The 17,437-nt window shown below is 43.1% G+C and overlaps 1 protein-coding gene across 1 annotated transcript; it reads left to right on the forward strand.

Annotated features, from left to right (window-relative positions):
- Positions 1-2,667: 2,667 nt before the first annotated feature.
- On the forward strand, positions 2,668-17,117 carry PLAC9 (placenta associated 9). Its single transcript, XM_076338387.1, has 4 exons — positions 2,668-3,152; positions 14,054-14,154; positions 15,666-15,786; positions 16,947-17,117. The coding sequence occupies exons 1-4, from the start codon at positions 3,095-3,097 to the stop codon at positions 16,955-16,957; spliced, it is 291 nt and encodes a 96-aa protein (XP_076194502.1). The 5' UTR covers positions 2,668-3,094; the 3' UTR covers positions 16,958-17,117.
- Positions 17,118-17,437: the final 320 nt, after the last annotated feature.

Genomic DNA, 17,437 nt, shown 5'->3' on the forward strand with positions numbered 1-17,437 from the left:
GTCCCTTACAAGTCAAGATGATAAACACTAGTACAAGTTGATATCTAACAGACTGGAGAGGGGATTGCACTGGTGCAGAACCTGAAGGCATTCACACGTTGAAGGCTGCAGCCCACAAGACCTGTAACACCACCTGAGGCTGCCCCATGAACAACAGAGAGATGGAGGCTCACCGGAGACTGCCGGGGACGCAGTGCTAAGAGTTCACTACTATCAAAAGCTTTAAATGGCCATGCTTACTTCGTTCTGGTGAAATCACCACTGCAAGAGGCCTTTCATCTGTTCACCAAACAGATGCACTGGCTGCAGAGCGAGCTTCGGCTTCCCTCAGAAGCAGTCCACGAGCTGCATACCTGCTTTATGGAAATCAGCCTCTCCAGGTAACAAAATTCTGCTTCCGCATCTATTCAACTACTGTTTCAACCCAGCAGCCAGAAACTGAGTAAATTAAGAGAGGGAAAACAATTGACCTCTTCTAAAAGGATCATGAACCAAGCCTCATTTTACATAAGGTGTTCGACAGCCTCCAAGTAGCAAGAACTTCTGGTCATGAGCAGCTAGCAGACATCAAGCTTGTGACGAGAGCCCAAGGAATCTCCACAGTCCCTAACAGACACAAACCTTCTCCCAGGGGCAGGTAGGCAGGACACAATGAACCTTGCACTGATTTCATCATCTACCAGTGTTAAATCCAGGATAGAGATGATGGTCTTTCATTTCCTTCTCGTCAGTGTAAGGCGCTTCCCTCTCCCTACAAGGATGGGTTTTCTACCATATTTTTGTTCCCTGAAGCAATCTCCGCTCCCCTCTGTCTCACTTAAAAGTCCCAAGGGACTGCAGTACAGTGCACTCCAATTTTTGCCAAGTGCACGCTCAGCTATATCGTCTGTCAGCCCACGCTGCAGGATTTCATGCCCCGTAACAATATGATCTTTTTCACATGGCACATACGTCCTCTGCCGACACATGCCCTTTGTTTATTCTGTTCCTTCTCCCTGTGCACTCAGTGGGATCACTGTGCACTTATTTATTGCTTTTGCCAAGCATTTGGCTAGTCCAAGAAAGACACACAGAAAGACTGTACAAAAAAAACCCCACTCCCAAAATAGGCTTCATCCTTATGTTTGCTCTCCCTTTCACCAGACTGCCTGCTGGCAAAAAATTCACATCCCTGTTCACTGGTATGCTTTTTTTGGCTTCTGGTATCTTGGGAACATCTCGACAGCTGGATTTTGTGCAAACCTATATTCATGTGATCTCATTATATTCTCATATATGGACATTTCCAAGATGAATGTGCTGAAGAATGCTTTCTCTGATGGCAATCAGTTACTGCCGAACTTTTCAGAAGACAGATAGGTTTGTATCGTATTCGTTGTGCTGCTCTCAAATCTTCTGTCTTGCACTGAAGAAGCTACTTTGCAATTTAATGATTTCTGTCACAGCAGCCAACTACTCATAAATATTCTTCTTCTGCCCCTCGGTCTCCTCTCTCCAAAGCGCAGACAACACGCAGATAATCTCTCACTTCAAAAATCATAGCCTACCACGTCAGCATCTCATATTCAAAACCAGAATAAAACAGAGTGGACTCACTGTTACCTGTCACAGTTCCTCTCCAAAGACCTGTTTACAACAAAATTAAAATTCATGTGATTTTTCAGCAGGAATGTTCAAATTTATTCTCAAAACAAGAATTCGTAAGAGTTGCTGTATTGCTACATAGTGATTTAAGCCAAAACACCCAGAAAAACACTGCCACTCTAATTCTCATAGCCAATTTCATTTTTATTTCATAAAAATGTTAGCTTACTAGCACCAGCCCTGAGGGCTCAATGCACATGGAGGTTGTTCTGTGCCCTGTTTTGCTCAGTGCCTCAACGAAGTTACCAGCTAAATTCCTATCACAGAATCTTTATTACTGAGGCTATTTTGCCTTGTAATTGAGCTTACAATCTAACTTGATTTGGAAGTCACTGAAGATGATTATAGTTTGAACTCCACGATAGCATCTCTACAGGCTCACTTTCAGATATCTCATGCAAATAACTTGATTTTCTGACTGCTTAGAGAGGTGGTGAAGACTAAGGAAATCTGTTCTAGTTTGCAGGTTTGTATTTTCAATAGTTAGAACACTCTTTATCCTGGACAACGGCCTTTAGGATTAAGTAGGACACCTTAATGGCCTTTCAGCTTTTACGTGCAATAGTTTGAAAAAAGGCAACTCAACTTAAATGAATATGAGGAACAATACCAGGAAGGAGATACCTTAAGTCTTTGAACACCAGTCTAGTGGGGTCAAAGACTGACACTTACCTAGTCAGCACCCATGAACCCTCAAGACAAACAATTAACGTTTTATTAAGATACTGCTAAAAATCACACACGTTGTCAGAATACCATAAGCAGGGCTATTTTTGCACGTGATGTTACCAAGTCTAACCTACTTCAAAAACTTGCCAAACCGAAAAGAGCTCAGGAGCTCCTATGATCCCGTCCAAACATAAAGCACCACAGACAGTTGCCACCTCCCACAACGCTGCCACGCTTTGTACTGCCCGAAAAAGATGTTTCTGCAGTCTTCAAAACAAAAAAAATAATGGAAAAAGCCCTGTAAGCTCACAAGATCTAAAGATAACTGTGTTTTCCAGCGTTCCTGCTTTCCCCACCCTAGATGAAATCCTACAGGGAAAGAAACATCCAGCAGCCCTTCCTCCTCCTTTCTCCCTTCCTTTTCTTGCCCCACTTGCTGTATTTACAGGATCCAAAGCTCTTCGGTGCATTCCAGTTGTAGTCTGCCTAAATAAATACAAGGGTAAAAAAAAAAAAAAAACCACACAACTTTGGGGAGCTTGGACCACTGCCAGCTTGCCTGGGTAACTGGACTTCTGAGTGGAGCTGGAAGGGTGTTTTTTAAAAGCAGGGAAGCAGAAGAGAACAGCTCAAGAATCTTGGCTCAGCCCGGGCATATTTCCTCCTAACTCTGGCTAAACCTCAGCACGAACGGCTGGACGGAGGAGTCGATGCGAAGCCGGGGAGGGAGGCTGCGGGGCTCTCCACCAGGACTACGGCAGAGCTTGGAGAGGCTGCAACCATGCTTTGCCTTTGGGCGCTGGCGTTTATTTTAGTCCTGCAGGAGCGAGATCTTTTAGGTAAGTGATTCCGAGCTTGCAAAGCAGAAACTACAGCTTAACTGTAGCACGGTCAAAGCCTGTGCATGGGGTGGGAAGGGGAGGTAAAGAATGCTTACTCTATGGGTTTTATATGAAGGTGACACAGGTATGTGTCAAAATTCTGTGGCGATATTGTTTTTAACAGGAAAAACTCCATTTTTGTGCTATTAAAGTCCATCCTGGAGGCATATTGCTTTGGTAGAGATTTTTCACTTCTCATGGGAGATATTATCACTGCATTTTCAGAAATTTAGAACCACATTCAGGTGCTGCAGCCAGTGTCCTGCATTTCCATAATTACTGTTCTGGCAGCTTTATTAACATACACAATCCCACTCAGAAATGAGATCGAAGTTCAAGGTGAACAGAGAAAGATTTTCCTTTATTCAAACCCTTCTTTTTAGATTTGCTGTTAACAGCGCCGCATTTTTTTCTCTTCTGCTTTGGATTACTTATTCCTGAGATTTTGAGCACATAACGCCTTCTCCAAATGCCTTGGGAGTACAAAGTATGAACGCAGAACATCTGATAAGCTCGCATCTGAATTTTACTTTCATTAACAACAGATTAGCGCTGGAATAACCTGTAATCACATTGTAGCTGACAGTGCGACTGAAAGCTATTCAGTTTGGCTGGTTCAAGGGTTTATAGTCCCCATGTAACCACAACCCTGGCTTCCCAGCCTGTTTGTATTACGTGTTTTCTGCTAGCTGAGGCCCAGCTTGATTTTCCCTCTGCTCTTACTTCTTGACAACACACAATGTTTGTATTTCATGGCAGGGTAGTAAGTTTCCATTACAATCAAAACATTTCCTGAAAACCCGTTAGTCCCTTCTGCCCCCGAGTCCTAGCCACTCTTCCTTGCCCTGACTCCCTCCCACCCAAACTGGCTTTGTAACGTTTATCAGTAATGAACTGAGATACCAATACCCCAGCCAGGGCACTCTAACTTGTTTTCACTCCACGAGTGCTCACTATCCTCTTGTGAGTTTTGCGAGCTACACACACACACACCCAAAAAGTTAAAGAAGAAAAAAGAAAAAGTTGGAAGAATGTTTTTGTTTATTCCCCCAAAAGTATGGTTTCAAGCTGAAATCATTAGCAAACTCAGATAAAATCCAGATAAATGGAATAGTACTTGAATAATAACTGCAGTGGAGACCCAGTATCATGCCAGGTGGTAGCTACTCAGTCAGGGAATCATTTTTCACTGTCTCAATGGTGTACTTTATGTAAGATGGGATATTTTGTGTCTGTCACGGCCAGAGGAGTACCCTGGCTGGCTGACAGGCTTAAAAAAAAGTCATCCCCACTTTCCCTTTGCTACCTTTGAGTTGGGGAATCTAACTTTTGATTTCCTTAGAGATCCTCCCTCCCAATCCCCATGGGTTCCTCTTAAAAATGGTTCGGAGTTGGCCAAAGTAGAATTTACGTTCATGTCAATGGCCGAATTAAAACAATCTCATATTCATGGAGCTCAGCCTTCAAACAGCTCAGGAGGAGAGGCTGGCGCGGGAGCCCTTCCAGACGCAACCACGTGCTCCTGCCTAATGGCCGCAGTTTCTAGTTCTTCGCTGTTGTTGCTGGGTTAGTTTGTGGGGTGCTGCTCAAATGTAGCATACGACGTAGCCTGGGGCACTGCAGCATTCAATACCTGCCCCATTTAAACGTGTTTCCAGTCTTACAAAAACCTCCGGGCGAATTGTTCTGAGGGGTGCAGCACCCCAACAGCAAAGTCTTTGCTGCATGTTTATGCACAGCAGAGAGGTGACCTGGAGTCCTCAGGTAAACAAGTACCTGGCAAGCAGGCTGGCCCCACCGACATGCTCCACTTAGCTGAGCAAACCAAATACTGAGCATGCTGCTAGGGAGACAGCAACAGGAGAGCTCCGGCAGAGGCATTGCTGCTCAATACTCCACGCTGTGGTGTGATTTGTTTTTAAACAGCGGAAGTTTCCTTCAGTTTTAACTACAAGTTAAAGTAAACCAAGCGTAAGAATGTTTTTCTTCATTCAGCTAACATATTATGACTTCTCAGAATATTTTGGATCCTCTGATATCCACATGCAATATCAAAGCTGAGAAGATCTATAAGCTAGACCATTGCCTAGAAACTGGAGTGAAAAAAAACCCTTCAGAACAGCCTGCTTTTGCCCAAATTTGACCACTTGCATTCTCGCAGAACAGCGTTTTGCCTCCAGGAGATTAAACTAGTGCATTGTAGAATTAAATCCACGATAAAAATTTATGAGAGATGTCCTATCTTAAACCAGACTTGGAGTCATATTTCTCTACTAATAAACTGGTAGTGGTTTAACCTATACCCCATGTTATAGGTATTTTCTGTCCTTACAGAAACCTACCGGCATTATTGTCTCCAATGCAAGGATTACAGTCTTTGCAAACACTCATCTCTGAGCTCCAACAAAGAAGGAGAAAGAACATTTGTCACAACAAAGTGTACCCAGATGTAGGTGCGTTTCTTAAGACCATGAGGCATCTGAAGGTAGAGGTTCTGTACAGAAGTGAGCCTTTTTACAGATTTTATATATCTGTAAAACCCTATGTTTTGTTATATTTAGTTAAAAGGAATTTATTAGGTTCTGTGGACTTTGTAACCTCCATGTGTAAAGCAAAGGTTAATATCAAACACCAGAAAAAGTCAGGGGTTTAGCAATATAGGACTCCTGCTGTTCGTCTGCAGGACGCAACTGTATTTATAAATGCAGCTGATCTGCTCTGGTTGAAGCAGTTGTGAGTCTTGACCATGAATGCCAGGATCTTGTATGTATGTATGTATGTACGTACGTGTGCGTGTCTCTCTCTCTCACTATTCTACTTCCTGAGTCGTTGCAGAACACATGAACTGTCTGCCAGAGGAAAATATATCTTCAAGCAAGTTCTTAGACTTGCTTAAGTATTAGGAAAAAACCTACGAGGATATTCTTTCATTGCACTATCATATTTCTTTCTACTACTGTAACTTACTCATATGCAAACTACACAACCGGAGATCTGACTAATAAGTCACAGACTCACCTCACCTGCTCCCCATGACCGTAGCTCCTATTACTAAACACAGACCAAAAGCCAAGTCCTCGTAAAATTGAAAAACTCTTTATCCCCAGACACTAGTGGTCATTCTCAAATTGATGGTGGCATCAAATACTCACGCATCTCACCTCCTCCATTCTCAAACCAGCCTTAAGCTCACTCGTTCTACACAATTTGTATTCTTTACGTATGCTACAACACGGCTCCTCTTCTTCCTAAAACGGCTCATCCCCTTCTCCACACACAAGTATGTCCTACACAGCTACTAGCTATAATTCTCCTAACACTTTGCCTTAGTTTCCAAAACAAATATATGTTCACAGTAAAATAAATACATAATAAAGGGAAACTTTTGTTTGCAGCCCAAAGCATCAGGGTATCCCATCGTAAGTTACAGCATGAATTAGAGCAACCTACCTGCAAATTATGTAGCTCGCGTCTCTTATCAGTCCAATTCCCTGTAGTCATTTTCCATTGCAGCAACAGGCACAAGAGGATATTCCCTGCCTGCTCGTTCAGAAGACCAGCATGCTGGAAACATATTCCAAGCCAACAGCTCCCTCACAGGAACATTTTATTGTTGTCCTCCTTCCTTTGAATGAAAATATACAAAACCTAAGTGCTTCTTACAATCACAAATATGGTAACACAGCAGCAGAAGAAAAGTGGTTTTTCAAGCAGTAATTTTGCTTCTGGCAGACAGCCATGGCAGGGGCCCCAGATTTTGCTGTGCCTGAACAAAGAGTGCCCACTGGCAGCACAAACTACCCCTGGCCTTGTACAGTCCCTCTCAGTCCCCACTGCTGGGTAAGCAGGAGCAGAAGCTCCCTTGTGAAAAGAGAACGACATGGATCACGATAGCAAAAACTTCCTCCAGATGAAGTAGTTTTACACAGAAACACATGGCAGCCATCTCCTAGCCAGGAACGATTTCTATCAAGTCCCATTTCTGATTTTGCATATTTCGCAAGCACAAGTGAGGCACGGTAGGACCAGAACACATCACAACATGGCATCTCACACGTAGGTTGATGGGACAGACAAGTTAGAGAAGTGAGAACTGGTAGGCTGATACCCTGACCCACCTTCACTAATGCAATACATCCCACGATGCATGAGATTTCCTCTTTGGTCCTTCTCTTTCAGGGAAAAAAGAATTAAAATAAGTTCAATCTTTACCGATCTAGGATCTGAAATAATATTCATAGTAGCATATTCTACATTTTGATAAACAGAGCATGAACCAGCTCTGCGAGTTTGGAACTAGACTTTCTGATACGGTTATTTAGCTTCTAAAACAAATACTAAAAATAATCAGTTTCATGGAAGAAACTTATTTCGGGATGTTTCATTATTATCAGAGGCTCAGGAATCTTGGATACCAGAGGAATCCCTCGGATTTTGTTCCATGTTTGAAATCTTTCCAAGACTTGGCATTCAGGTAGCAGTTGAAGTATACAGTGAATGTCTAGATTACAGATTAATCCCTAATCAGGCATTAAAAACTTTCAATGTACTTTCTTGAAATGATTTAAAAAAAACCAAACAAACGCAAACCAAACCAATCCTCCCCTGCCCCCCAAATTCCAGAAGAGCTTTCTACTGTCAATTCTCTGTCTAATATACAATGCCTACCTTCCATCTCCCACTTTGGATATTCCACATTTGCCCTGTGTGGAATTTGCAATATCATTCTGCCATAAAAGCTAGAGCCTAATAAAGGTGTGTGTACATATATATATATATATAAAATTTATGTGTGTGTGTGTATATATATTTGCATGTATATATAAGCAAAGCCCTGCAGTTGCCTCCAGTGTAAAGCATGGTAACCTATGACAGTATATAAGAAGCTAAGAAATTTTACGTATTTATTACAATTCCTGCAGTCTTTATTGCAATCACTGAAGGCAAGAATTCCCTTATCTTTAAGCAACTAGAAACTCTAAATTCTAGAAAGAGGTTCAGAGGTGCCTAAATCACAGCTAAGCATTAGGCAGTGTTTTGTGGATTGCAGCCTGGAAGATGCTCTATGTCCAATCTGCGCATTAAAAAGCATTTCCAATACAAGATGTTCTATCCAAATCAATTATCTTTGGTGTCCTAACAATGAAATTTGATACGGATTAAGTTATATATAATACAGCTTAAAATGAATTTGGGCACACTGGTGATAACGAAACCGGCAGTGGTACAGAAAGTTTATTAATAAAGTACTTCCATATCTAAGGATGCCAACGTAATTAAGGGTTGACATAACTGGAAACTAAGTTTGACAGTATTAGTATCAGTTCAGGTTCAAAGCAATTGAACCTTTCCTGTGTTCAGCTGGAAGTTAACTTCATCAACCACTTTTGTAAACCGTGTAATTTCTTGAGCTAACACTTCAAAGTTATATACACATGTTAAAGTGGAGTCCAACTCCACTCCAATTCCACTCCAAGTGGAATAATTGAAGCAAGGATCAGCAAATCCCTTCAGAGGTCTGTTGCATTCTTCCCAAACTGGTTAGGGGGTTCACCATTTGAAGTTGATGCTCAAGTTCACGACCTTTTTTCCTGTTGGAACATAAATCCATTACTACTCCCATCATTTTCTCATTAAAAGCTATCTGGCCACCTTACGCTATATGCTCCAGGAATAAAACGATACTTCCAAACCTAAGGCAGTGCGAACAAGAACACACAGCATAGTATGTTTTCTTGAAGAGTTACACATGTTCTCCTTTATTCCCCTTGGTCTATCACATGATTTCAGGCTTCCTTATTTGCCACCTGGTTCCTGTTTCAGTCTCACTTGTCTTTCATTTGGCTTGTGGCCTGCTTTGTTTTACCCCTCCCTCCCTGCTGAGCACAATATGAACTCTCAGTTAACTTTCAAAAATCACACTGGTCATAGAATGATGCAAAAGGAATTTTATAGGCTTTAAGACCGATAGGGAACATTATGGTCGCTCAGCTTGACCTTCTCCATAACACAGACCAAAGAACCCAACCCAGCAATTTCTATATCAAGCCTGTAACTTCAGTTTGACCAGCAATGCATCTTTAGGAAGGATACTTATAAAGACCTACCAGATCTGTGTGACCGCGTACTTCCGTTCTGTCACTCTTAGTAACTGCAGCAAGTGACAGTGAAGAGACAGCTGCTCAGGTTTATTCTGATGCTTAACGTTAGCAACTACTTGGATCATCAAAATGAACCATTTAACGGCAAATGAACCATTTAACAGCATCTGGATAGACAGAATCCTGATGGTCCTAGAAGGGGACTTCTTCAGGGAGCGCATAGAAGCAACATCTTGCAGGGTTGGGGGAATATATCAAATGTACGGGAGGCTGAGGAGCCTCAGAGCAAAGGCCTTAGTTTTAGAATACCTCTCAGTTAACCTGTTTGCTAAGGTCGTTTTAATTCTGACTTCATTGCTCTTTCTATCCCCTGCTGTAAGGTCGAGTTTTGTACGGTCAGGCTGACCATGATACATAGATCTTTACTCTTCATCACGCTACTTCTTTCAGACATTAAGCATATTCTTCTATTAAACATATCCTTATTAGCAGCCAGCTCAGAGATTCTCCATTTTCCTGCTCCATCTGCTGGTGTCTGACTGTATCACAGCACAGGGAGGTTAGAACTACCCAGCTTTATGGGCACCACCAACATAGCGTAGAGGACTTAATCAGAGGAAAAAAGGCACGGGTCGTTTTCTTATCTTGAACAAGAGAGTTCTGATTCTTGGTGGAAAATAACCACCTATATATCAAATAGAACGGACTTCAAGAATCGAACTAAGCGTCTCACTTGCAGGAAGCATCGGGTGGGAATTTGCAGATGGGAAATTACCTGGAAGGTAATGTTCTCTCTGCCATACTGAAACATTACAACAAATATTTGCCTGAAGTAATCCATTAAGTTTCAAATGAGGTATTTAAGGAATTGAAATATGCCTCCTACACACTTCCTTAAGCTGTCAGAAGTTGCAAATACCCACACATTTTAAATTTGTAATTTATACAGCACACAAAGAACAGTTTACTTTCAAAAGCTGTTAGCTTTACAATTTGCTATCAAAGTTTTCTGCATTTATGCATGTGCTTTGACACATAGGCAAGTAAAAAATTCTAATTTACATTTTAAAAATGTTTCTTCAGCAACAAGAGAGCAAGTACATGGAAGTATCTTAAAAGGCCATTAGTCTTCTGCTTACGTGGCTTGCAGCCTTCCATTCTTCACTCCTTTTACAAGGCGACTGCTATTATTACGTGAGGTAGCGATGCTGCTGGCGAAGGTCGGTGCCAATGGCAGACGGCGTCATTTTCCTTCACCAACTGCAAGACAGAGAAGGGCAGCGCTCGTAAGCAATACGTGATTCTCTTTGAGCACATGGAAATTATTGCTTCAGCTGAATTGTCTGACCGTAGTGACCCAGATACGGGCCATATTTACAAGGGACCAGATGTGTCCCGTGAACAGCCCATCCCAGAGATAAAGGCTGCGGGTTAAGAGCTACAGCCGGACAAAGTAACAATCAGGGTTTTTAGCAGCCAAAGCCTCAAGCCAAGGCTCAGAAAACAGAAGAAAACTACGCTGACCACAGCACTGGCTGCCCAGCCAGCAGCAGCAACCGCCCACCCGAAGTACCCTGCTCTGGCACGGTGGTGAAGGGGCAAGCGCAAGCGCACCTCTGCTCCGGTGTGACAGTCGCTAACCAGACACAGAACCACAGGCCCGGGCTGAGGGGGTTTCTGCTGGGTCAGCCCTCAGCCAGCTCCGTACCGTGAGGTCTGGGAACTAGACACGCTTTGGTTTCTACTAATTCTTACCACTCACTAACCACAGCTATCAGGTGTTTCCTGAGACGCTTAGGCTTATGCTATCTGTCAAATTTTTGGCACTGCACTAGTCCTGTGGTTCTGGGTAACACCTTAGAGTCCTATCAAACTCAGACAAGACACTTCCCTCCTCCTTCGGTAAGCCCATTACAGTTTATAATGCAGCGATGTGCTCCGAGTGCCAAAAAGCTGTCCGTCTCCGTGTCAGAAGAGAGGAACCAACCCCCCTGAGGAACCAAGCACTACCGAGTCCTGCATTTCACCACAACCCCCTTACCTAGGTCTCTAGACGTGCGTGCGCACACGTGCAGTGTTTTGCTAACCTCACAGTGAGATGCAACAACCTTACGTTGGCTAGACATACCTATCATGGCACACCCTGCGTTGAACAAATGACAGGGTCATCCATTATATCTAACCTCCCCATCTATGTACACCTGCCTAGCGTAGCAGTCAGCCCAATGCTGAGGTCTGTGCTGAACAGAATCCTCTTTCACACAGAAGGGCTAAGCTAAAGGAATGACTAAAGTGGCATTTTGGATAAGACCTTATATAATTTCTGCTTCAGAAAGTCACTTTGCAGATTTAAGGTCCTGTATCAGGAAAAAGGTGAAAGGAGCCCTTGCACAGTGCCAACAGGCATGCCCACCATGCCTTTAGGCAGTTTGGAAAGGCCGGAGAGTCTTTGGGTCAGAGTCTGATTCAGGCAGGACAGACAGCTACTTCTGCTTCTCCTACAGCAGAGCTCTGGGCTTTCTTTAATGCACCAGCATGATACAAGACGCATGATCAGAGAAAGGGAAGTGGCCAACGCTAACTTGAGTAGCCAACATAAACCATCTTGCATTTCCATTTCTAGGGAACGGACAAAACTAAACAAGCCTGGCATGTAACTTACGGCTGGCCAAAAGCTCCTTTAACAACCGCATACAACTGGTGCTGGCCTTCACCCAAACTTTTCCATCCAACCTTGTGACCCAGCCATCTACAGCTAGGTTAATACAGTGAAAAATAACCTCCTGGGAGATTCTTAAATTCTTCCATTTGCTCTTAGTCCTCCTAATGACTTCTGCTCCCTTTTGTCACGGTTCACTTGTAGTTAGATCTGGGAATGTTCCCAGCAGTCTACAACTGATCCGCAGTTACCTCATCACCATGCCTTCTGCTTGCCCTTGGTCCTCCCTCCAACACGATGGGTGGCAGTCCAGCGTAGAGCTGAATCAGGCCATCAGGCTTGATGCTGAGAGCTAGAGCTGGGAATATTGGAAAGGTGGAAATTTTATTAATCTCTGACAGTAAAAATGGAGCTTACCTTGCTCTTATCCAATTATTAGGAAAGCCAAGCTTTGTAGGCAAAGACTGGCCACTGCTTTGTAACCTCCATTTCTGACGCAGAATTTCAGTATCTCCCTATTGTCCCAGCCATGATGGAAAAAACATGTAAACAAGCAAAAATTTTAAGTAGCAGCATGGTTCACTTGACCACTAAGTTACAAGGTAACAACACTCCCAAAACACCACCAGCAGCAGCAAAGGGGAAAAAAAAAGGGCAACTGCAAAGCAGCTGGTGTTTAAGTACCTGCTGTATTTCAGCAGTCTTCTGTAAACAGGTAGATTAATTCTTCGGGATTCTGTCCTAACAGCACCACCTCCTGGTGAACGCACCAAAAAACCCCAAATCACAATCTTGTCACAAATAAACAACCAAAAATTCTCTCTTAAGCTCTGCCAAACCAATTTCTAAATAACATGTAGTACATCAGATCACATTTTAACCCTCTCCTCCTCCCCGCCCTCCAATTTCAAGGCTACCTTTCCAACTCAGAGTACATCTCTCATCCCATCAAACTGCAATGGCTACAATCCCTACTGACATGTGTTTGCCATCATCTGATAGCTACACTCCCGAAATCTTGGCACCGACTTGCAATGAAGCACGGCAGCAGTTCCAAATCACCACGCTCGCACGACAGTACCGAAAACAGAACTAGTTGCTCTTATGTTTCTTACTGTTCGTTATATCACAAGCTCACAGTTTCCTCTTTGTCTCCGTTACAAGCAAACGACAACAGAATGAGTTACTGCTGCTTTCTCATTATCATAGCTTCTTCAGGCCTCAAGACCTAACTTCACATGGAGCAAGATACGTTAGCACTTTAGCGGGGTTTAAAATACGCCGCTACGGTTCTACGCACAGGTATTAAAATCTAAACGTTACTGAATGTTGCACAAGAGTTACGAAAAGGAAACTGGCTCCATTAAAGCAGGGACACCAGCGGGTCCTGACCTTTCACGGAGTAGAGCCAGCAGAATGAAACATTCGAAGAGCAAGAAGCTCGTGAGTACTGAGAGGTAAATGCAGATAACTGACAGAGAGAAGTGACTTTGTATATAGCACCATATACGAGTGACTTGGTCAGCAAATGGCATCAGCTGTACACACTTTTATAGTTTCCCTTCCCATTGCAAACTCAGACTACTATGGATAAGTTTCTGGCACAGTGGAATCACCAGCTTGTGCCCATTCGGGGAATAAGTGGACAAACTCAGCAAACTTAGCTACTCTTCAAAGCTTTAGCATACCAGCTGCTTCTGAAGAAAGTCTAAGAGTGACTGATGTGTAAGGCAGATCTTCCCAACGCTTAGGTTTTATGCTTGTAGAGACAAAGTTACAGTCTATAAACTTACCCTACACAGGTAGGAAAAAACAGATTGTGTAAAACAAACGCACAAACAAAACAAAACAAAAAAATACCCCTGGCAAAAGAAAACACCTTGTTCCAACCAACTGTGACAACGTGTACAAGCAAGGAGACATTCACAGCACTGGGGTATAGCCGTGGTTTTTGGGAGAGAGGTTCAATTTCTACCTGGGACTCCTACATTGGTTTCATAAGCAATGCTGTTTAGCATGCAAAATACCACTTCAGAAGTCAGAAAGGTAAGGACTGCTATTAAAAAGCTCCTGCTAATTAACTGTGGCTGATTTTCCAGCTGCTGCAGACCCTGTCAGTGTGTTACCTGGAAGTTTGGGAAGAGAAAGCTGGTGTAACGAACACGATGCGATCCACGAACGCTTAGATATTATTGAAGAGGTAAGAGCTATTGCACTGGCTCCTGGACCTTACCAGACCTCTGCCCCATCCTTTTGACCAAAGAAAAGAAAGAATGATGTCTATAGACACCGTCCCTTCTTGATTTTATTCTATTCAAGGTCTGACTATTTTTTTCAGATGTCATGGTTTGTAACTATCCATAAAGCCATTATTACCAGAAACATATCATCTTGATGAATCCCAAACAACTGATTAACCAATCGCTATTACATATCAGCCTTTCCTATAATGTTTATAACTGTGCCTTTAATATAACCGTCTCAGAACTGATACCTGTAAAGTTTCACATCTGCTCACGGCTAGATGTGAATGCTGCAGGTGACTCCAAGACTGACGGAGGAGTTTCTGCTCGCTCCTGCAGACACTCAAAAGCTAAATGACCTCTATGACTGGGATTGCAGGAAAGCTGCAAAGTTTTAATTTTTTTGGCCTGGTGTCTTAAGCACTCACAAGATGTGTGTCCAGTGCTAACTATTCCCAGCTGGGTAGCTGCCAAACTGCGTGCTGTTGGTTCTCAAATGGCAACGTTACCTCTCTCCTGCTCCAGTCCCAGCCCTCTTCTTTCCACCCCATCAGCTCCTCTCATCTTCCGTGCAGATTCTTTTCTTGGATATGACGGTGGCTCAGAAATGAGAAAGAATTAAAAACAAATTAATGCAAAGTATTTATATACATTAATGCCCCTGTACTCGGCACTGGTGAGGCCACACCTCGAATACTGTGTTCAGTTTTGGGCCCCTCACTACAAGAAGGACGTCGAGGTGCTGGAGCGTGTCCAGAGAAGGGCAACGAGGCTGGTGAGGGGTCTGGAGAACAAGTCTGATGAGGAGCGGCTGAGGGAACTGGGGTTGTTTAGCCTGGAGGAAAGGAGGCTGAGGGGAGACCTCATCGCTCTCTACAACCACCTGAAAGGAGGTTGTAGCGAGGTGGGGGTCGGTCTCTTCTCCCAAGTAACAAGCGATAGGACGAGAGGAAACGGCCTCAAGTTGTGCCAGGGGAGGTTTAGATTGGACGTGAGGAAAAATGTCTTTACTGAAGGAGTGGTTAAACATTGGAACAGGCTGCCCAGGGAAGGGGTTGAGTCACCATCCCTGGAGGTATTTAAAAGACGTGCAGATGAGGCGCTTAGGGACATGGTTTAGTGGGTGGTGGTGTTGGGTCGACAGTTGGACTCAATGATCTTAGAGGTCTTTTCCAACCTTAATGATTCTATGATTCAAAGCTCCCTCCAAGAAGTCAAATTACGGCTGATTCTTTGTACAGAGGTGCTGTAATTGAACTCTTGCGAAACAAAGTTTTAATACTTCATGCCACCAGAGGCCAGCATAACACAAGAAATATTTAAATCTGCACTGCGCAATATAAATTAAATTAGCTGTTAGCATTACGGGACATTAGATTTGCACTTCTGCTAACACATTTGGTAAGATTCCTTCCACTTGACCCTTTGATTACCCCCTTTCTCCATTTGTCTCCCTTGTTTTCATTAGAAGGTAATAAAAACAGTGGAGCATCTAGAATCAGAAGTGAAATCCCTCCTCAACATCATCAGTGAGACAACATCGAATATCCCCATCGCTCCAGGAACCCCACTTATAGACATTTTTGATGGTAAGTATCTTGTGGGATATGACCTAAGTCGAAAACAGCGTTGCATATGTTATTACCAAACACGTCATCTTTTCTCCCCCCAAGATGTAAAGCAATTCCTTCATTCAGTTCAGTGCAGCTACGGCCTCAGCTGAAATACCGGGTCCAGTTTTGAACACCAGGTTTCAACAACCACTAAAGAGAGGGGTGGAAGAAAAGGGGGGGGGGGGGGGGGGGCGGGGGGAGGGAAGGAAACACCAAACAAACAAAAACCCAGCCAAGGAGCTAGATACACGAGCTACACAGAAAGGTTGTTAAATTGGGGATGTTTAGCCTGGAAGCATTACCATTTTGATATCTTAAACCCAACTTTGACACGCAAGCCCCTGACACAAAACATGCTTCTGGATAAATGTTTTCGGAATAAATTAAACCTCAACAGAAATAATTTGGATGAGACCACCTATTCTACGCAGCTTCTTATAACGCTCTGGCCTCTTCATTCTCTGCCCAAATATCAATAGTGCATTTGACAAGGTGAGAGACACTCCTGGTGGAAAATAAGTCTCTTGTGGAAAGGTGCGAGCATCCACAGACATGTTTATGAAGTCAGCTTTGTCCGTGTTCGGTTTTTTGCTTGTTTGTTTAAGATAGCTGTACACAGGTACATACCCACCTGCATACTATAGGGCACTTACATGATAGAAGGTGGGCTCGAAGTAGACAGCAGTAGAGTCTATGTTGGGTTTTAGTTCTTGCAGTTGGCTGTATGGATCTGGTCACCATGACTGATACGTCCTCACCAACTTTGTTACTCATTAAAATTTCCAGTTTTCTGTGAGGGGCAGTTAATAGGTAACAATTAAGTTACTCCCCTGCAACGATAATTTATTTTAAAAAGTATTCCAGTAAAGTGGTACAGTAGATTTAAAATGGAAATCCTAAGTCAACCTCGGCATATTTGCAGCATATCTATAGTAAGTACTACTCAGATGGAGCTTGCAACAACTGCCAAATGGCTCAAGAATTGCAGACAGGATCTTCCTTCCGTGATTTGGTGATTCAAAGTGACAATTCCCCACTTCGAAGTAGCAGGATTCATGTTTTAAACCACGTTTATCCACAAAGATTGATCCTGATCTTGTAACCAAAAGTAATTACATCAACTCTTCTCTATACAGATACCAGCTGAGCACTGCGAAACCAGAAGACAGCACGGTTGTCACGAACAGTTGCACTTTTGTTCCTTTAATAAGCTTGTGTTTCCAGAATTTGAGCAGGGATGAACAATCCTCAGCCGTAGTTTGCCTTCTGTGTTCCTGTGCTTTATAATAAACAGGTGTTTGCTTTTAGACACTATTTCAAAGCTTTATATTTTAAATCTGTCAGCAGCCCTACTTTATCAAAACTGCGTTTCAAATACAGCATTCTCAGTAAGAAAACAACATCTGGCGGGGTCCAGACTAAAGCACAGCTAACAAACTTCCCTTAATTCAAAAGCTTACTCCTTCCCTGGCAAAGAAGTGAACTCTTGCTATCGGTGTAGATCAATGAAGATACACTTTCAGCTGCAATTTCCTCTCAAGATACGCTTAGTTAGATTGTCTGACAAAAATGAGTGTATGGAGTGGTCTGGCTTTGGACATAGTCACGTTGCTGCCATTGACTGAAA

Source organism: Aptenodytes patagonicus, chromosome 5 (genome assembly GCF_965638725.1).
Source record: "Aptenodytes patagonicus chromosome 5, bAptPat1.pri.cur, whole genome shotgun sequence".
In the NCBI taxonomy this organism is placed as follows: Eukaryota; Metazoa; Chordata; class Aves; order Sphenisciformes; family Spheniscidae; genus Aptenodytes; species Aptenodytes patagonicus.

Coding starts and splice junctions, on each gene's coding strand:
- PLAC9 (XM_076338387.1), top strand. CDS start 3,095: ATGCTTTGCCTTTGGGCGCTGGCGTTTATTTTAGTCCTGCAGGAGCGA. Junction 3,153..14,053: donor GCAGGAGCGAGATCTTTTAG/GTAAGTGATTCC, acceptor CTGATTTTCCAG/CTGCTGCAGACCCTGTCAGT. Junction 14,155..15,665: donor GCTTAGATATTATTGAAGAG/GTAAGAGCTATT, acceptor TGTTTTCATTAG/AAGGTAATAAAAACAGTGGA.